The following is a 21,291-nucleotide window of genomic DNA, read 5'->3' as shown; positions in this document are numbered from 1 at the left end:
TTGGCTAACAATACTTTCGGGAAATGCACCCCTTGCCAGCAAAAAGTCATGGATTTCATGTCAACAGATGAAGTTTTTATATACCGCCGCAAAGTTGAGGCATGATGCCAAAATGACACTGAGGCTATACCTCTGCAATGCTTTGGCATATTGACACCAAATTTTCATGTGTCAATAGCCGCGTTTCCACTGCCGGGCCAAAGGCGGGCGTGCTAGTGCGTGCCAGGGCCGGTCGCGTTTCCACTGTCACTTCCGGGGCTTGATCGTGCCTCTTCGGTGCTTCCTCGTTGCCAAAGGCACGGGTTTTTCAGGCCCGCCGAAAACCTTGGTCCAAAGCGGGCCAGCTGGGGCTTGAGGCGCGGTCGAGGTGAAAGGCGGAGCTAATTGTAGTCAGGTGATGGTCTACACTCTGAAATGGGTTGGGTTGTGTGACGTTTGATCGAGGGAGGTGTGTTTAAGGGCGGTTTTTAGATCAGTGCTGCGGAGCTAGCGGACCGACAGTGGAAACGCAACTTGATTTTGGCCTCGGTGCCTAAGGTCTGTGGCCATAGGCCCAGCCCAGCACGCTGTTAGCCCTGGCTCACACTGGCCCGACAGTGGAAAAAGCGGCTATTGTCACCTCACTCTGAACACACATCAATTTGATCACAGCGCCACCTATTGGTATAAAGTGATAAACGATTAACTCATGATTAGTGACTACATTCATGATTTTCAGCCATTTTGCCTAATAATGACATTATGGCTGAATCCCAAATGGCACACTTCTATGCACTTTCAGTCTTGTGGACTTACAATGACTGCTGCGTGAGCATGTCCACCAAGTCCACGAGACCGTAGGGCATCTCATTCATCATTTTAGGTTTCAGAAGAGTGCTCGCAAGTGCCCCCTTTGCGGCTGCTATGCGCCCTCGATGCGCACTTCAGCTGAGCCCGCAAGTTTGCAAGCTACGCAGGGGACTTTACCCGGCAGTCAAATCGGCATTACGTCACGAAAGCGCGGGACTCAGAGGAAGACCGTGAGGGTTTAGGGTGCCATTTGGGATTCAGCCTATGTCTTTAATTCCTCATTGTTGCAGGATACTCTCAGCCATGCGGTCATGACTTGTCATGCCTTCTTTGTGCTTGACCCCATAATTGCTGCTTGCAGCTATATTTATTATTATTACTACATTTTATAAGTGAGAAAATATGTTTAAACCAAGCCTGACTTGGTTTAAAAAAATCATAATCAGACAAAACTTATGTTCAGTTTTTTTTTTGTTTTTTTTTTAAATGTGAAATGAGTTTTATAATATATTTCATGTTTCTACAAATGGTTTCCATTTGAATTTTCAGAAAAATCTCCTCAGACAACTCCGTTGGTCAGATTTACACCAAATTTGGGATGCATCATCTCAAGACCCTCATGACAAGACGTCCCAGACTTGAAAACTCAAAAATGATATTCTGAGGACAAACAATTCACATCACATTTTGCCCATAGGGGGTGCTACAACTGAAAAACACTCATAACTCCTGAAACATATGTTCAATAATTTTGAAAATCTTTGTGGCAAACGAATGAACAATGAACCCACACTGGCATACAGAATGCTCTAGACCATCACTAGTGTACAGTTCCTTTGTGTAAAATTTGACAAACATATACACTAAGAAAAACCCACTGGAATAAAAAGTATGAAATTTCATTTAGCTAGTATTTGTTTTATTCGACTGCGAAACATCCATGTGGGTTTTCTCTTTCGATATTTCTGTACACCGCATTGAAGACCATTCATCATTTGTGCTCCACATGCATACACACATATTAGTAAAAATGTTCAGTACATTTATTTAATTGTTCACAATGTAAAACCTTAAAACTTGCAAAATCTGTGAAAAACAGAAACGTGTCAAACAAACATGGTGCCAAACTGTGAACAGCCCAACAACGAAAACACAAACACCGCTGATATACAAATAAAGGAACACATAAAAATGGAGAGAGTGATGAAAAGGGAGGGTGGTCATATCTCCTGAGAGTCTTTGATGGGATAGCTGGACAGAACAGAGTCACACGTCTCTAATAAATCCTTCTGGCAGCTCACACAGATGTCCTGACTGTACCAGTCGCGCATAGCCCGAGTGTGAACAGATGTCCTGTCATTCCCGCACGACACTAGAACTAGAGGAATCCTGTGGCACAGAGACGACAAACATTACACAGAGAAGAACAGACCAGACCATACCATACATCACATACAATCGTTATAGAAATTGATGGAAACACTCAGGCAGCACCAATCAGTGCATATCATTCTGCAAGTGATGAAATCGGATTTATTTAAGATTGTTGTCAAATGTCCAGTATTTCAATATTGATGGCCACATTAATAGAGATAAACGGGAAGATGGATTTGCCTCTGCAGACCTCTATCATGACATCTGGCTGAACTCATGAGATGAACAACAACATGTTTTTGAGGCATTGCAGTATTGTACGCATTGATGTTGTGAAGGAGTATGTGGATACAAGCTAGAGCAGTAGCTCTCAACCTTTTTGACTTGAAGGCAAACAATATTCGAAGACTAGGAATTTGCTCTGGTATTTCTGCTGTAATCATAAAGCTTCTTATTTTTAAACATTATTAACATCTCTTATAGTTTCAGAAAAAAGATAAAATGGTAAGCATCTGGGGTGCAAGTCAGAAGACGGACGCAGTGCTGTGATAAGGGAAAGAAGAAACAAGTCTTGAGACAGTGCACGAGTACCGCATTGAGTTCTTTTTCAAAGCTTTTTGTGCTTAAAGGATTAGTTCACTTTCAAATAAAACTTTCCTGATAATTTACTCATCCCCATGTCATCCAAGATGTTCATGTCTTTCTTTCTTCAGTCGAAAAGGAATTAATTTTTTTGATGAAAACATTCCAGGATTATTCTACTTATAGTGGACTTCAATGGAGCCCAAATGGTTGAAGGTCAAAATTACAGTTTCAGTGCAGCTTCAAAGGGCTTTAAACGATACCAGACAAGGAATAAGGGTCTTATCTAGTGAAACGATCAGTCATTTTCGAAAGAAAAAAAAAAATGTACATGTATATGCTTTATATAAACAAATGATCGCCTTTCTAAGCCATCTGGTTTGAGGACACAAGAAGTGTCCACACTAAACGTATGTCTACAAGAACAGCTTACGTGCGCATAAGTTTTACAAAACAAGATTTCAGTTTTTCCTACTTTCAAATTTCATGTTTAATTTAATGTCACTTGCCATTTCGTTCCGTAAGTAGAATAGGGACATTTACTAACAATTTCTGACTGAAAATTGTTTCTAAACCGATGTTTTTCAGGGTATAGTGCAAAAAATTGTGTACACTTAGTGCAACAGATATTGTTACTTACCAGGCTGAATTCCAGGACCAGCGTTCATTCCAGAAATTTCTCTGGCTTTGCTCACCATCCTTCATCACGATTTGCTTGAAGAAGCTCAGTGGAAGGTTGATGCAGCGCTTGGAGGGCAGACGCATCTGTTACAGAAAACGTGTGCAAATGAACAGCCACACGTCATTAATCAGGCATCCAAACATTCAATATATCAGAGCATCAGCTTACCTCTATACAACACCCAGGACACACAACCCTGTGAACACAGCAGAACGTGTCACAACACAGGTTTCCTAATGAGCACATTCAGAGAAATGAGCGATCTTACCTCCGACACAGAGAGCAGATGTTATGCCACGTGAAATAAAGGCTTCTCAATGCACAGCATGAACATACCTAAGAAGAACAGACTTTGAGGACATGATCAGAAATGTGATTTTTTTTTTGCATATCAAGATTTTATCCAGGTGGGTGAAAGTCTGGGCAGTGAAAAAAAAAAAAAAAAAAAAAAAAAAAAAAAAAAAAAAGTATGATTCCAAAAATATGATTCCAATTTTTTTTACAGAGGCCAGAGCTGTTGAGCTTGGTAAAGCCTCAGTTTCCTTCTACTCTCGAATCACTTCTCCTCCTAATCTCCTCCATATTGCTTTAAAACATATTCTGTGTAGAATTCAAATTGTCGGTGCTGACTCAAGGATATGATCCACTCCGTGTTCTCGTGTCTCTGGACCGGAGCAGACAGGTGTCACATGAACCGACACACAGCGCACACAAATGTGAAACCAGACTTCATTTGCCTTCAATGGAAAGTATATTTACACTGTCTTCAATCGTTCCCTATCCCCTATATAGTGCACTATATATGTGCCATTCACCATGTAGAAAATAGTAAATGTGTGAAGTGAACTAGTGACCGATTTTTGCCACAGCTTCAGCGTCTATTTATAACGTAGGGGACGGGATGCGAACATTGGTCCTGGAGAGCCACAGTCCTGCAGAGTTTTGCTTCAACTTTAATCAATCACACCTGAACAAGCTAATCAAGGTCTGAAGGGTTACCAGAAAGCAGGCAGTTGAGTTATCATCATGGTTGAAGCTGAACTCTGCAAGACTGTGGTTCTCCAGGACCAGAGTTCACCAGGACCAGAGTTCACCACCCCTGCTTCAGATTCGAGCATTTGATTGGACAGGAAATCTGATAAAAAGCTAAAGTGCAACGTGATGTCATCAAAATCACTGATCCATGGGCAGGACATCTGGATGTGCACAGCTGAATCATCAGACTAGGTAAGCAAGCAAGAACAATAGCGAAAAATGGCAAATGGAGCAATAATAACTGACATGATCCATGATATCATGATATTTTTAGTGATATTTGTGAATTGTCTTTCTAAATGTTTCGTTAGCATGTTGCTAATTTACTGTTAAATGTGGTTAAAGTTACCATTGTTTCTTACTGTATTCACGGAGACAAGACTGTCGCTATTTTCATTTTTAAACACTTGCAGTCTGTATAATGCATAAACAACTTCATTCTTTATAAATCTCTCCAACAGTGTAGCATTAGCCGTTAGCCACGGAGCATAGCCTCAAACTCATTCAGAATCAATGTAAACATCAAAATAAACACTGTACTTACGCGATTAGACATGCTGCATGACGAACACTTTGTAAAGATCCATTTTGAGGGTTATATTAGCTGTTTGAACTTTTTTTTTATGTTGTTTAAGGCAAGCGTGAGCTCTTGGGGCATGGAGCACCAGATTTAAAGGGCCACACACCCTGAATCGGCTCATTTCTAATGATGCCCCAAAATAGGCAGTTAAAAAAATTTATTAAAAAAAAAATCTATGGGGTATTTTGAGCTGAAACTTCACAGACACATTCAGGGGACACCTTAGACTTATATTACATCTTTTGAAAACGTGTTCTACGGCACCTTTAAGGCCTACATATTCATACTAAAAGCCAAAAAAAAAAAAAAAAAAAAAAAAAAAACCCACCAACAACTTCAATTTTGGTTTCATGGGACTTCAAAGCTTCAATGCAAGAACATCAAAACCAGTGAGGGAAACTATTCAAATGGTGTGTCCAAAGATTTCGGCCATGACTACAGCACAACATATTTACTATACACAACGTTGAGTTTTTCTTGTGTGACAGAGGAGTTCTGCACTGCGACTCGACAGGGCACTCGTTTTTCTTGGGTTACCATTTTGAAAGCCTCATCACAGAGGCTACATGAATACGCCCATTTTGTTACCAAAGCAACCCATGCAGATAGGCATTATGTCTGGACAAACAAATCTTAATTGATCACTTGCAATTAGTGCGGACAGTCTGCCTGAAAAGATCTGATTTGAGAAAAACATCTGCTTTGCCTGCAGTCTGAACATAGACAGTTTAGGCAACAACATTTTTTAGATCTCGAATCAGGAATTCTCACCCGCCAGTCCTGGTATCTCTCACACAACATGTTCTTCTGATCTTCTTTTCCTTCCGAACTGTGCATTTTCATGACGTCAACGATCGTTGTGAGAACAGACCCCTTGTTACTGCTCTTAACCTTGGACAAGAAAGGTTCAAAAGTACAGAGGTGGAAGAAGAAGAAGAAAAAAAAAAAAAAAAAAAAATCACTATGTAATTTTGGGGGGAATCTGTCTTTTGAGTTCTGTTAAAACAAGATACTTTTACTCAACATTTAAAAAGGTTAAAAAAAAAAATTCTCATTACAATTTCATGTAAACTTAGAAGTACATATTTTGTGTTTCCATTTGGACAAAGAGCAAAAGAAAACCTCCACAATAATGTTTTCACAAACTTCAAAAATAGGAAAAAATAGAAAGTGGCAATAGAAAGCGGCATTCAGAAGAGGAAAAGATGTCATTTTTACTGTCACTTCTATAGCCACTGTATTAGAAACACCCTCACAGAAGTAATTTGTTTTTGTAGTTTTTGTAATTTGACGCAAAGGTAATATAATACTAAGTAAAACTGTTATAAATGTACATACATTTAAAAGAAAACAAAAAATTAAAATATAACAAACTTGGCAGGATTTACGATATTGATGACCATTAAAACACGTCATCATATCCGTGAAAAGGGGTCTATAGAAGTAGAACTTAGAATCTCTGTCCTAGTGTTTTAAAGTCAGAAAAATAGTGCTTTTTGACAGGTTTAAAATGTTTTTGAATAAAAAAAAATTCTAAAATGAGAAAATCTCTACTGCATCCTGTAAATTTAAGAAACTTTAGAAAAGGGTTTAATTTTTGAACTTGCAAACACTTAAGTACAATTAAACGAGGATACTTTTCTGCTTTCACTCAAGTCCTTTTTTGGGTAGGTACTTTTCATTTAATAAACTCAAGTACAATTTCTCAGTACTTTACACCCCAGCAATAGTATAAGAATTACAACCTGGAAAAAAAAAAAAGTTCTTACTTTTTGCAATTTTTATATAAAAAAAAAAACCTGACAAATGTAGAAGACTGCAGTCTTCATTTCATGTAACTTAATGTGCACCGAGTAAATGTTTTAAGTGTCATTTCCTTGATCATAAGGTGACGCACCACTTTGAAGAGATCCCTGTTGCAAGCAAAAGATCTGGTCCGGCGCTTTCCTGAGCAGACTCTGATGTCTAATGAAATGACAACCACATTTAAGAAAATTAAATTGTAATTTTAGCAAATCTCAAAAAAATAAAAATAAATAAATAAATAAAATAAAAAAAATATTTAAATCTCAAAAATCAAAAGAAAATAGTATTGAGACTTTTCAAGCCTTTTAAAAAAACAATAAATGTAATATCCTTTTAATGTAATAATGGGTATTATATAATTAATAGGTTAAGTGTACTTAATTCTCATTAAAATAGCAGTGCAATTTTTTTTTTATAATTTCTTTTGTTGTAATTTACATTTTTTTTTTTTTTTTTTATTTGTAGGTCAAATGTGATGGACACAATCTTATCAGTTTTCATTCGCTGCAGCAAAAATCAAGATCTCACCTGTAAAGCTGGTGTCTTGCTCAGGTTTTCCTGAACCAAGAGTTTCCTGCACAAAACATTTTACACAACTATAAAACTACAAAGCTTTTGCATTTGTGCAAGTGGTGCTAGATATATGAAGAGGACCAACCTGATCTCACAAGAAAACAAACGTTACGAGGTGGCGATTTCATATGAAGTCGTACAATGTAACGACCTTAACCCCACTCCTAAACATACTCATCACTGGCGCATGAGCAGATTGGATGAAAACGCACAAATGAGATTGTACGAATTCATATGAATTAGCCACCAATTCACCAAAATGTAAAATAGTTACGAATTGCTATGAGACTGTCGAGAGGACTCATACATCCAAAGGTATCCTGTGTGGAGTTGACTTCAGAAAAGAGGCGCCTTTAGTCTCTTCATTAATGGGTGAGCCATCTGCTGCTTAAGGAATCAAAATTGTCAGTGGTTTACAAATTCAGAGGAAAAAGAACTCAATGCGGTACTTGAGCACTGACTCAAGCCTGGTTTTCACTTTCCCCTATCACCCCAGATGTTTATAGACGTTTACTTTTTTTTTGTTTTTCATCAAAAAAAACAAACAAAAAAGTAATTCTATTGCAAAAATAAATGTGCCATTCCTTTGTAAACAAAGTTGTAAATGATAGGACAGAGTTGTGTACATTGGTCTCTGTTGTGTGCCAGGCGTTTCCAGTGGTTCATAGAGCGAATCTCCTCCATAAGCAGCTCATGTAGACTGCTCTGCTCTTTGGGCTTCAGTCCCATCTTGCGCTCGGAGGCCTGAGGAAGAGGAAAGCAAAACCTGATCGCTGAGGAATCCGATGTTGCAAAAGTAAACGTCCAGTTGTAAATTAAAATGACAATCCACAGGGACTGGATTAGATGGTGAAAAGAATCAGGTGGTTAGATGGAAAAGGATTGTGACATCAGTCAAAAAGTTAAAACTGTTTTGGGAGATGCAAGTTGACATGTTGATGAAAAATTATGATCCCAGCTGCGTTCAGCATCCGGTTAGTGAGGTCAAAAAAAGTGCTCTGATGATGGAAGTGATCTTGTGCTTTGCTTCAATGAGTGCGAGAGATCACTTCCATTGTCAGAGCGCGATCAGACCTCATTAAATGGAGGGCAGTTGGACATATGTGGAGGGCAGTTGGACATACAGTAGTGGTGTTTTAGAGGTAAAAAATTATATAAATACTGTTCGGTTTCTTGCACAAACCGATCATTTCGTGTCTTAGGACATCAATGTGTCATCATGAGCCGTAGGGATTAATTTGGATTAGTCTGTCGTGTTTTTTTGACTCTTATAGATAGTGTTACTGTTTCAATGCATTATATGACTGACAGACCGCATTGGTTGGAGTTAAAAATCATAATTTGTGTTCTACTGAAGAAAAAAAAGTCACCTACATCTTGGATGCCCTGGGGGTAAGCAGATAAACATCAAATTTTAATTTTTGGGTGAACTATCCCTTTAAAGAATTTTGCACAATACATATGGCCACACAGGGTCAGTTTGAAGTTAAAGGTAGGGTAGGCAATGTTTTTCATAAACACTTGGTGAACACTGGGTGAAACTTTCTTCACATCCTGATAGCAATCAATAATAGAAGTGGTCTAAATATTAAAATGGTATTAAGATGCTTTTTGGTCGATTGGATCACAAATGGATGACGGTAAATACAGGTGTAAATGAGGACATGTTTTGAGCTCGTCAACTTTTGACCACTTCGAAATTCGACCGGATTGCATTCGTAGTGTAGATGCACATGTGGTCAAATGCATTCGAACAGCAAGAAAAAGACCAGCTACTTTCCGCCTACTGACCTAACGTTTAAACATTATGGGAAGCGCTCTAGCCAGACAGGATTTAAATTTTGTCAGCTGGAGACCCAAGTTTGGTTTGAAGATGAAAAACAGTGTTCTCACCATTCTTGATTTCTAACACACACTCACAGCGTTCGGCGTGGTCTTGCGGCTGTCAGAGCAGAAATGAAAGCTGATGCTCTCCATGTTTTTTCGTGGTCTCCGGGCGCATTCATATGTAAATTGCGCAAGCTTATTTTGTTCATTAGATTGAAAGCTCTGAAAAAGCCAATAGATTTACCCGTCCATTGACCCTCCCCTCAAAGTAATCAGGACAGAAGTGGTTGAAAATGGACAAGAGACAGATTAAAACATCAGATGTAAACGGGAATGTGTCTCCCTCATCTACTTGCGATGCGATCGACCAAAACTCAAATGTAACAGATCTAGGCTAGTAAACCTCACTCCCCTGATCTCAAGAGGCACTCTAGCGACTGACGCTAGAGACTGCGGTCTTTAGCCTCCTTGTTAGAGCGCCCGACTCCCATTAAGACGGGCCCGGGTTCACGTTCCGCTTAGAGCGGGTGGTTCGAAATGGACGAGCTACATTAATACCAGGTGTATACAGGGTCTTACAGTTCCTCCTGAACCAAAACAACAAGCTTATTCTGTGTTCACGCCATGTCGTAAATGTAATTATGAGATGTCAACAAGTGATGTTCTGTTTGGAGCTGTTAACGTCCTCAGACTCGGATTTATGCGTTTCAATGTCAACACTATCAATGCTGAAACTAATCTGCAGCAGTCAGGCTGTACAAGTTGATTATTATTGTAATGTTATGTGCTTTGAGACGTGAGGTTATTCAACACCATCTCTCGTGACGCTTTCAGAATCTGCTGTGTGCGTTGAACTGCGGTTATGTGTTTTGAAGGAAGCGTGGCTTTGGAGATGCTCCAAAGGGAGGCTGGGATCTCGTGCTTTCAAAGCTAGCTTGCGATTGGCTAGCCTCTCTGAAATTGCTTACCCTATCTTTAAGACTTAAACTTTGTTAGAACATGGCTTGATGCTAACAGGCTTGATGCTAACAGGCTTGATGCTAACAGGCTTGATGCTAACAGGCTTGATGCTAACAGGCTTGATGCTAACAGGCTTGATGCTAACAGGCTTGATGCTAACAGGCTTGATGATGGCATTTTATTCAATTTTAATATCTAAATTTTACTGAGAAGAAGAAAAATAAACTTTTAGATATTAATCTGCATATGAGATGGACATCTGTTATGCTCATCTTTGCTCGCTTCTTTGAAGGTATCTTGAGTAAAACAGCTTTATATTTAAATGAAGCACATACAAAAGACCAGATCTGGAAGTGATGCAACCCGTTTTACAGAATACAGAAGTTTGTTGTGCATAACCTGTATTGTGTCCTCATACAAGCTATAAACAAATTCTTCTCACCGGTCGTAATTTCGGCCGTGAGCGGATGAATTCTAGAAGAGTCTGGTGAGGGTCTGGCTTTCTCTGGCCGTCTCCAACATCCTACGAATGCAAGGAAGTACATCCAACCAAAATGATTTCCAAGTCATTAAAGCAGAATATACTGACAAAAGAACAAAAAAGAAACATTCTAAAATGAACAAAAACAGACTGAGCACAAACCTGAACTTTCCGTAGCGTGTATCGTCTGCACTGGATGTCCCGCAGAAGCTGGTTGAATGGAGGGGTCTCAGCAGGCAGTGGGCATTTAGTTAAAGTCACTCTCTTCGCTAACGGCTGCAACTCTACACCTCTGCTCAACTCATCCACTAGATCCTTCCATGTGGACACCTGCAGTATAGAAACAAGAAACAGGACTCTTTATGACCCTTCTACCATGAAAGCTGACTAGTGCTGCATTTCCCAATGCTTTTGCTTTAATACATACATCATAGTAGGCTATATATCTTATAATTAGGGCTGTCAAGCAATTAAAGTTATTAATCTAATTAATTACACAATGTGACGATCTACTTAATCACAAATTAATTGCACATCAAATTTGGCTGAGAAATTACCCCAAAAGATCATAAAAGTCATCGTGTTAAATGTGAAAAGCATCAAACAGACATTACAAAAAGTAGCTTTAGAAAGAAATATTATATTTCACTAAACATAGAATTTACTTCAACAGCCATGAGGGTGAGTAAATGATTTTCATTTTTGGCTGAACTTTGCCTTTAAATGTTTATTATTATTAATACGGAAATATGAATAATAAAAAAAAATTATGAAATGATACTCTAAATAAACAAACTGCCAGTAGATGGTAGTAAATGTCTAAATAAGTAAGTCATTAATTCATTCGATTCGTTCAAACGGCCTCTCTTTATGAATGGATCATTGAATCATTGGTTCACCCAATTGATTCGCTCAAAACTTGGATTTATTCAGAAACAAAGCACCGTTGTGTGTTGCTCGGAGATGCACAACAGCTCTCCTCTGGCTTTACAGGTAATATTTTCATTGGCATAACTGAGTAAGAGCAGACAATATTGTCTCTAATAAATAACACGACATTGACTTATTGAACTTGAGTATAAAATCAACATCACATTTGCACTCGTAGTATTCGGGACACAAACAACACTCGTGAGATATTGCACTCGTTACTTGTGATATTGCTTAACTATATCATGAAACACGAGACAAAAACTCATACAGGGGCATTTTTGCCCTGATATCTTGAATTTTATCATTCTAACTCAATTCTGTAGGAATCATAACATTAGTTGTTGCCCTGCTTCATGTTCGTCACCAATCAACTGTATGAAATGTAAGATGAACTACTTAGATTTGGGCCGGGGTGGGTGCGTTAAATGTGTTAATTTTAACGTGTTTTATTTTTTCCCCCATAACTAATTAAATTAACATGTTAAATTGACAGCCCTACTGATGATACATGTATAAAATATTAAATTATTGATTATTATTAAATATTAAATATTAATATTAATTACCGTTGCCAGTGATGACTCACGTGAGCCACCTACTGGTGCATGCGCAAATAACACTCGTCTACAATCTCCTCAGACGCAGATTGAATCACTGCTGCTAGTTGAAACGATGCTGCAAGCGGGGAAAATGCTTTCAATTCATGGAAATTTCGCTGCTATTATGTTTTCAAAGAAAATGCAAACAGCATGGTTGAACAGTGCAAACTCTGCCTTCCAGCTACAAAAACACTTTCTTTATCAAAGGACTAAAAATAATCTGTAATACCATACTGTAGCCACTAGATGTCTGTATAGCCCTTTACACACACACACACACACACACACACACACACACAGATTATATATATATATATATATATATATATATATATATATATATATATATATATATATATATATATATATATATGTGTGTGTGTGTATAGGGCTGTGTATTCCCAGTTTGTGGAAATGAGACATGATTGCTTAGTTTTAATAGGTTTTAAAAAGTAACCAAAATGCTAAAAATTTTAATTAAAGCAGAACACACATGAACAGCACAGACTGAGTCAACTAGATCATTCATCGTGAAGGCCTCATCAACACGACAGCCAGTAGCACAGTTCAACAACCGTCCTTACCAGCATAATGAATACGATCCTCAACTGGATGGAACTGAAATAAATACTTTGAATGTTGCGATCCTATCACACTTATGATAGCAACCTGAGTCGTAACAAAGCACTGTTCGCCAGAGGAGGACTGGTCCCCCGACTAAGCCTGGTTCCTCCCAAGGTTTATTTTTCTCCATTTTAACTCCTGTTTGCCACCTGATGTCACCTGTTGGAGTTTGGTTTCTTGCCGCTGTTGCCTTTGGCTTGCTTAGTTGGGGACACTTGACATTTGATATTCAACAGTGCCTTGATCTGCCTGCATTGACGCTATTCTTTAAGAGCTGCTGTGCAGCAAAAATTATGTACCAGTTATCACTGTAAAGCTGCTTTGACACAATCTACATTGTAAAAAGCGCTATATAAATAAAGGTGAAAAAAAGGAGAACAGAAATATTTGATCCAAGCTTGTTCAGTTTGGTTATGATCTGATGTCACTTTTATATTTTTAAGCTCTAAATAACAACAACAACAACAACAACAACAACAACAAGGCAATAGATAATTTATCAGATTTTTTAAATATTTCTATTGTTGAGACCCATTCAAAAGTATGGAACATGTAACATTTAAAAACTTGCAGAAATTGAGAAGAAATAATTAAAATTAAAATTAAATTTAAAAATGCAATTTATTTAGAGTAAAGTTGACCCCTAACAGTAAAGTTTACCCCTTTCTTTATTTCTATGTGACGTAATCTTTATTTCTATGTGACGTAAAAAAAATTTGAAGTAATCAAAAAGTAATCAGATTACATTACTTTCATATTGTGGATTGAATTACTGAATTATTTTTTTATGAAGTGATTTGTAACTGTATAAATTTTTAAAGTAACCCTCCCAAGTCTGCACACACACACACTATATTTTATTATTTATATATATATATATATATATATATATATATATATATATATATATATATATATATATATATATATATATATATATATATATATATATATATATATATATATATACACACACACACACACATATAATGTACTGAGCTCCAAGAATCACCCAGGAATAAAAGTAAATGTACTAAAAGTGAAATTGATTATTATAAAAACTGACAGGCACCATGACATCTTTGTCAGTGTGATTTAACAAATGCTGTGCTGCTTACCCAGTTTGTGGTCACTCGGGCAACCAGTTGGGTCTCTGATTCAAACAGTTTCTGCAGACTCTGTTTAGAGTTTTTCCATATAAAATTGTGAATAATGAGAGAGATGTTACTTCTAAAAAACACAATCAGCAAGTTAAAAAAAAAACAAAAAAAACAATCCCAAGCGTAACAGGTGTCAACACTCAAATTCTCTCACCTCCCGGGACTGTTGAACAATCTGCAGATACTGACACAACTCAACGGTGTGCGAGAACAGACTGGAACACACGTTCTTGTAATGCTTAACAGCCTGGCTCGGGTCATACAGGCGTTCCTTACAAACCTACCAGAAACACAGTTGACACACATTCTAACTTGCAGCACTCATGCTTTCACATATTCAGACCAAAAGCATATTCAGCTTCTGTGACTGCTCCCGATTCAGTCATTGCAGTAGATGGATGATTCTGAAGGAGTGTGGATGTCAGCACCTGGATGACATCAGAAATGGTGCAGATGGGTTGGCAGGAGTGATTGGCGCTGAGGCTGAGGTTCACTTTAGTCATCTGACACACCAGGATCTCTAAGGTCTCACTCAACTCACGCTCCACCTGTGTTTCCAGACCCCAGTCCAGACTCAAGTACACAAGACGGCCCACAAACTCAACGGCCTATAGAGACATCGATATCTCTCAATGGCACATGCATGAATGAAAGACATTGTTTTTTGATTATGCACCAAACTGAAGAAACTCATCGCCTACCTGTTCCTCTGTCTCGATCACAAATGAATTACCTACAGAGATATTTAAAAAAAAAAAAAAAAAAAAAAAAAAAGTGTTTAATTGCATTGACAGTTTTGCCTGCTTCACCTACAACGGTCCAGTTTTTAACACATGGTAACACTTCAGTATAGGGAACACGTATTCACTATTAACTACAACTTTTGCCTCATTTAACTCATAATTTACTGCTTATTAATAGTTTTTGTAGTGTTTAAATTTAGGAATTGGATAGGATTAAGGGATGTAGAATATGGTCATGCAGAATAAGGCATTAACATGTGCTAGTAATATGCAATCTAATAAGCAACTAGTTAAAAGTGAGAATTGGATCCTAAAATAAAGTGTTACCAAAAAATAAAATAAATAAACATTTACAAATTTATATTATATGGGCCATTACTATATTTACTATATATATGGGCCATTATACAGTATTGGTGCAAACTGCTGTCCCACAACCAAAAAAACACATTTAAAAAGCATTAAAGTATTCAAATTTTAGATGTTTACGAAGATCCTTCTATTATCTATTGAATCCCACAATAATATTTAAAATATCAGTAAGCTTAAAATATACAAAATCATCATTTATTGGGTACTTTCAGTTGGGAGGTGGTTGTCCCGAACCCTAACCCCTAAATTTCAACTTGGGAAAATCATATTGAAATCATATTGTAATTGAGTTAAAAATACATAAAATAATAATATTTTATTTTTAAATCATGAAACTTTAATGTAAAGAAATGTGTCCTGCATTTTCATGTCACTAGCGAAACAGTGTATGTTTTAGTCCATTGGCTGAGACTGATTTTAACCACACTTCTACATTTTTGATCAGGAAATATTCCTGTGTCCCTCCCTCTCATAGCTTCTCTTTCATAGGTACCATCATTTTGAGTAAAATGTGTGCAAAATGTCTGAAAATCTGTGTGTAACTTTAAGAAACGTCACTAACAAACACCTTTTTTTCTGCAATTAAGGAAACTTTTTTGGGTGTTATCCCATAAAATTTCGTTTTTATTTGTGTACAACTGTTCTGAACTGAGCTAACCATGTACTGATTAGCATCTTTGAGCCAGGCTCAAAAGTATCTAAAATTGTCACTACTGAAGTAGTCACGACCGAAATGTGAAGTTTCGGTTGTGACATTGTTTTTTTGAGTGTTATTCAATAAAAATTTATTATCTTTTTCCTGTGTACAACTGTTCAGAATTGTGGTAGGAAACCATGTGCTGATTAGCATCTTTGAGCTAGGTTCTAAATAGTATCTAAATTTGTCACTACCGAAACAGTCATGACCGAAACATGTCATCATTGTTTTGGTAGTGACAAAAGGGAACATATAATCATTTATTTGGGAGAAATAAAATTTTAGTACAGTTATGCAAATCATTAGTATTTTAATATGTTTTAGTAGTGCCAAAGACTATAGAATAACACTTAAAGTCTTTAAAGGGACTTTGGTAGTGCTTAGGTATGCGAGTTAAGATTCTGTATTGATTGTGATGTGGTCGCTGCTAACACATTACTGTCACTAAAATGTGCAGTCACAACCGAAACATGGGATGTTTTGTCAAAAATAAAGTATGCTGAATTATCAACTAAGGTGTTATTATAGTGTTTGGTTCAGTGTATATTCAAACTAATGAATCCTTAACTTTGAAATCAGTATGATTTAACTTTATGCCTTTTAAAAAGAAAGACTGGATTCAAAATACAACAAATCTCATAAATTACACTTGAAATATTGTTGTAATTGTTTAAAAATTGTAATCGTTATTGATTTACCTGTGAAAACTTTTTTTTTTTTTTAAAATAGCAAAGAAAATATATTTACAAGGTAGATGTAAACAAAATTAATAGGTCAATGTAACCCTTCTTATTAAATTATTTATTATTGTGTTTCAATAGTGACATTTAGAGAGAGGAAAAATATTCCAAAACTTTCTGAAAATACAGTATTAGAATTAACTGCACAATTACTAGAAATGTGAACCTTGGATATTATACAATTAGCATATATACAAAATTTGTGGGAAAAGAAAAAAATTCAAGATGTTTCCAACTCTGACTTTGAACCAGTTCTGTAGAATGGCCCATATATAGGCTAAAGGGGCATGTTTTAGTCCATTGGCTGAGACTGCACCAAAATGAACATTATTTAAACAGTGTTTATTTTAAAGATGGTGATTATTTATTTATTTAGACAGTGATTTAAAAAAAAAAAAAAAAAAACACCCATACACAAACAAATTACTTACTAAATCCATCACTTCAATTTCTTGTAATGACCGGTATGTAAGTCTGTTAACTTTTTAATTATATCACTGCAAGGATATAAAGAAATACCCATCCAAGGAACAATTAATGTAATTGCTTTTACAAAGATATCAGTGCTGATCAGATTACTTGCAAATTGTAGACAGTTGCTGATTACAAATTACATGACCTAAAATGAGTAATCTAGAAGTTACTAACTACAATTTTCATAATGTATTGTGAATTCTTTTTGATTACTTTTAGATGACTTTTGACTACTCCATTTATCACCTAAATTTGAATGGGATTACTGTGTGTACCATATTGATATAAAAAAAAAAAAAAAAAAAAAAAAAAGAGAGAAAGAAAATATTTTCCTTTTTTTTTTTTAAATCAACAACATGAAATACATTAAGCATTACATTATGCAAGGATTAATAAGAGTTGATGAAAAGCTATTGATTAATTAAATCATAAAAATGTCAAATTAAAATGAATAAAAACAAAATAAAATATAAAATAATACAATTACAAACAATTTACTGCCATTGTATGAATATGTAATCATGTAATCCATAAAAAGTAACTGTAATCTGATTGAGCATTTAAAAATAGCTATAATATAATATAATATAATATAATATAGACAAGTACTACTACATTTTTGGAATCTGATTACGTAACCCAGATTATATGTAATCAGTTACTACCCAGTACTGAAAGACTTTTGAAAAATTTCTGCTTTTAGACCCTCTGAAATGGCTTCCCATAGACTTCCATTGTAAATTCAATTTTGCAATGGACAACAACATGTTACAGCTAGTGCACTTAACTTAATGAAGCCACAACATTTCTTAAAATATAAACGTCAAAACACAAGTTTGTTGTTAAAATGTTAAATCTGCATACTTTCAGCCCCAGTGTTCTTACCAGCATCACTGCTAATCGGCCGCAGAGAGACGCTGCCGTCCCTGGAGAGCAAAACGCCATCTGCGGCTGGAGACACGACAGTTTTCCATGTCTTCTGACTGGATTGATGCGAGAGTAAAGAGCAGAGCTGATAGCACAGAGCCCACGCCTGCTCCTCACTCACAGGATGATCCTGAATCTCAAGCATCTCCACCAGAGACATCTGATCATATGAACACATCTGACCTGTGTTCATGTCATATAACTCCATCATCTCCTCTGAAACGTGTGAATTTCAGCTTAACAAACAATACAGGTATTTAAAACGCTGCTTGAATAACAAAAGATTTCTTCCACAATGATAAAAACTTCTCCTCTCCTTCCTTTACGTGTGCTTCACAATTCTTCTCTATAATGACCGTAATTAACTGCACCTGAGAACTGAGTCACTTTGATAACGCTGTCGAACTTCTCCCTAGTATGAGGAGAACTGCGATTCATTTGTTGTGAATCGGTTCGTTCAGACTGTTAATCAACCGGTTCAAAAGGCAGATTCGAACGAAACTTTTGCAGCCTCATTTCCACAGCGATGAATCACAACATTAAGATACAAGTCTGTGTACTTCGTCTACATGAAATCCCTTTGGTGTTAATGTGGACGATATTATTGCAAAGAAATGTTTGGTTTATAATCAAAAGGTAATTTGCTCTTCCTCTGAAAAGACAGTTTGTTGTTTTGCTATTTATAGCAAAACCTCAAAAAAGTCTCACTTTACATTCTTGTTGTACTAGTGTACTCAGAGATGGGCAAAAATACATGAAAATGTATTTAAAATAAAATACAAAATACTGTGTGGAAAAATTTATTTAAACACAGTATTTTGTATTTTAAAAATGCACAAAATACATGTGAAACTGGCCTTCCAGTGAAGTTTTAAGAACTATTAAGGCCCATTCACACCCCGAATGAAATAAAGTTCTACAAAGATAACTATTAGCATATTCTGAGCATGCACTCTGCAGTTACAGTATCTCACAGAAGTGAGTACACCCCTCGCATTTTTGTAAATATTTTATTATATCTTTTCATGTGGCAACACTGAAGAAATGACACTTGCTACAATGTAAAGTAGTGAGTGTACAGCTTGTATAACAGTGTCAATTTGCTGTCCCCTCAAAATAACTCAACACACAGCCATCGCTCTCACTCTCTCATAATGGTCATTTGAAGTTCAACATGGCACCTCATGGCAAAGAACTCTCTGAGGATCTGAAAAAAATAATTGTTGCTCTACATAAAGATGGCATAGGCTATAAGAAGATTGCCAAGACCCTGAAACTGAGCTGCAGCACACTGGCCAAGATCATACAGCGGTTTAACAGGACAGGTTCCACTCAGAACAGGCCTCGCCATGGTTGACCAAAGAAGTTGAGTGCATGTGCTCAGCGTCATATCCAGAGGTTGTGTTTGGGAAATAGACGTATGAGTGCTGCCAGCATTGCTGCAGAGGTTGAAGGGGTGGGAGATCAGCCTGTCAGTGCTCAGACCATACGCCGCACACTGCATCAAATTGGTCTGCATGGCTGTCGTCCCAGAAGGAAGCCTCTTCTAAAGATGATGCACAAGTAAGCCCGCAAACAGTTTGCTGAAGACAAGCAGACTAAGGACATGGATTACTGGAACCATGTCCTGTGGTCTGATGAGACCAAGATAAACTTATTTGGTTCAGATGGTGTCAAGCATGTGTGGTGGCAACCAGGTGAGGAATACAAAGACAAGTGTGTCTTGCATGGCGTTGTGAGCATCAAGCATGGTGGTGGGAGTGTGCATGAGTGCTGCCGGCACTGGGGAGCTATAGTTCATTGAGGGAACCATGAATGAGCAGAGCATGATCCCCTCCCTTCAGAGACTGGGCTGCAGGGCAGTATTCCAACATGATAACAACCCCAAACACATCTCCAAGATGACCACTGCCTTGCTAAAGAAGCTGAGGGTACCTAAACCCTATTGAGCATCTGTGGGGCATCCTCAAATGAAAGGTGGAGGAGCGCAAGGTCTCTAACATCCACCAGCTCTGTGATGTTGTCATGGAGGAGTGAAAGAGGACTCCAGTGGCAACCTGTGAAGCTCTGGTGAACTCCATGTCCAAGAGGGTTAAGGCAGTGCTGGAAAATAATGGTGGCCACACAAAATATTGACACATTTTGTGCCCAATTTGGACATTTTCACTTGTACTCACTTTTGTGGCCAGCAGTTTAGACATTAATGGCTGTGTTGAGTTATTTTGAGGGGACAGCAAATTGACACTGTTATACAAGCTGTACACTCACTACTTTACATTCTAGCAAAGTGTAATTTCTTCAGTGTTGTCACATGAAAAGATCGAATAAAATATTTACAAAAATATGAGGGGTGTACTCACTTCTGTGAGATACCGTATGTCATTTGTTGCTTTAAATGCTCGAGCTCTGTAAAGTCCCACTGTAGTCAATCATTTTATCCCTTAAAACTTATCTTTGATAATCAAATTGACTTTTCTGTGAAAATAATTTTTTCATGCCTTCAAATATTTAAATTTAACTCCACACACTTGCTTCATTTAGTATACGTAGGTCCATGAATGTGTAATTTAGTCCCCGGCTCCACTCAATCACACCAGCTCTGACTACCTGATCACTCTGTAACTGTAGAAAATGCTGCCGCTACACAATGGCAAATGGAAATATTGGTTTAATTCAGACATGTTTGAACAATAAACTGATTCAGAAGAGGGAGAGTGTATACAGAGTTGTCTACAAGTCGATGTCCAAATGGTAATGTGTGTTTTTTATATCGCTCTCTACAATATCGGACAAATAACAGAAAGTGAAGTTATCAAGCAGCTAATAATGTGTTGCTAATGTTACAAACCGTGATCATATTGCTTATCTCAGAATCAGACAGCTGCCTTCTAAAAATCAGCATCCACAAACGCTTTTAACCTCAAGTAAGTCTCACCCCTCATGTTGACCGGATTGGTTACCTGTTTGTGATGATAGGAAACAGGAGTGGTTTCAAACCATGTTTTTGTGCCTGTCTTTGGTACTCTGAACTAAAAAATACACAGCAAAGTAGTTGACTGCTGCATTTATACATGGTTTGTCTTAAAAGCATATTATAAATACATATAAACAACATTAAAATCTTGATTTTCACCAGCGGTCTTTAAATCAGGATTGATTCCGATTGGCTGTTAATGTTTTTTTTCATTCATCAGCTCAGCTGGATGAAATCACTCTGAAAGTGATTCGAACAATACATTGTTGTGCTATTATCGTTATAGTTGTGTTGTGGACTCTGCTATTCGTTTAGACTTAGAACAATTTCTACATTTAGAGCATCTTTATTGTTATCTT

At 37.1% G+C, this 21,291-nt stretch overlaps 1 protein-coding gene across 2 annotated transcripts; it reads right to left on the bottom strand.

The window, feature by feature from the left end:
- Positions 1-1,810: 1,810 nt before the first annotated feature.
- On the bottom strand, positions 1,811-18,364 carry zgc:114123 (uncharacterized protein LOC569174 homolog). Of its 2 annotated transcripts, none has more exons than XM_048179016.1 (16): positions 17,917-18,364; positions 14,707-14,738; positions 14,434-14,613; positions 14,160-14,285; positions 13,964-14,023; positions 10,852-11,019; positions 10,651-10,731; positions 8,048-8,165; positions 7,729-7,808; positions 7,377-7,422; positions 6,940-7,007; positions 5,814-5,933; positions 3,696-3,763; positions 3,596-3,623; positions 3,386-3,510; positions 1,811-2,178 (listed from the first exon to the last, which is right to left on the bottom strand). In XM_048179016.1, the coding sequence occupies exons 1-16, from the start codon at positions 18,167-18,169 to the stop codon at positions 2,010-2,012; spliced, it is 1,722 nt and encodes a 573-aa protein (XP_048034973.1). In that variant the 5' UTR covers positions 18,170-18,364; the 3' UTR covers positions 1,811-2,009. The 2 variants fall into 2 exon arrangements, with proteins under 2 accessions (XP_048034973.1, XP_048034974.1); XM_048179017.1 differs by having other exon boundaries at positions 7,729-7,805; positions 17,917-18,362.
- Positions 18,365-21,291: the final 2,927 nt, after the last annotated feature.

This window comes from Megalobrama amblycephala, linkage group LG24 (genome assembly GCF_018812025.1).
Source record: "Megalobrama amblycephala isolate DHTTF-2021 linkage group LG24, ASM1881202v1, whole genome shotgun sequence".
Taxonomy (NCBI): Eukaryota; Metazoa; Chordata; class Actinopteri; order Cypriniformes; family Xenocyprididae; genus Megalobrama; species Megalobrama amblycephala.
This window is presented reverse-complemented; position numbering and strand designations above follow the sequence as displayed.

What these genes read in the sequence shown, in the direction of transcription:
- zgc:114123 (XM_048179016.1), bottom strand. Translation starts at nt 18,169, where the DNA reads ATGATGGAGTTATATGACATGAACACAGGTCAGATGTGTTCATATGAT. An exon ending in CCCGAGTGACCACAAACTGG is followed by an intron (nt 11,020 to 13,963) that starts GTAAGCAGCACA and finishes TCTATACTGCAG; the next exon opens with GTGTCCACATGGAAGGATCT. An exon ending in GTCCTGGGTGTTGTATAGAG is followed by an intron (nt 3,511 to 3,595) that starts GTAAGCTGATGC and finishes TTTCTGTAACAG; the next exon opens with ATGCGTCTGCCCTCCAAGCG.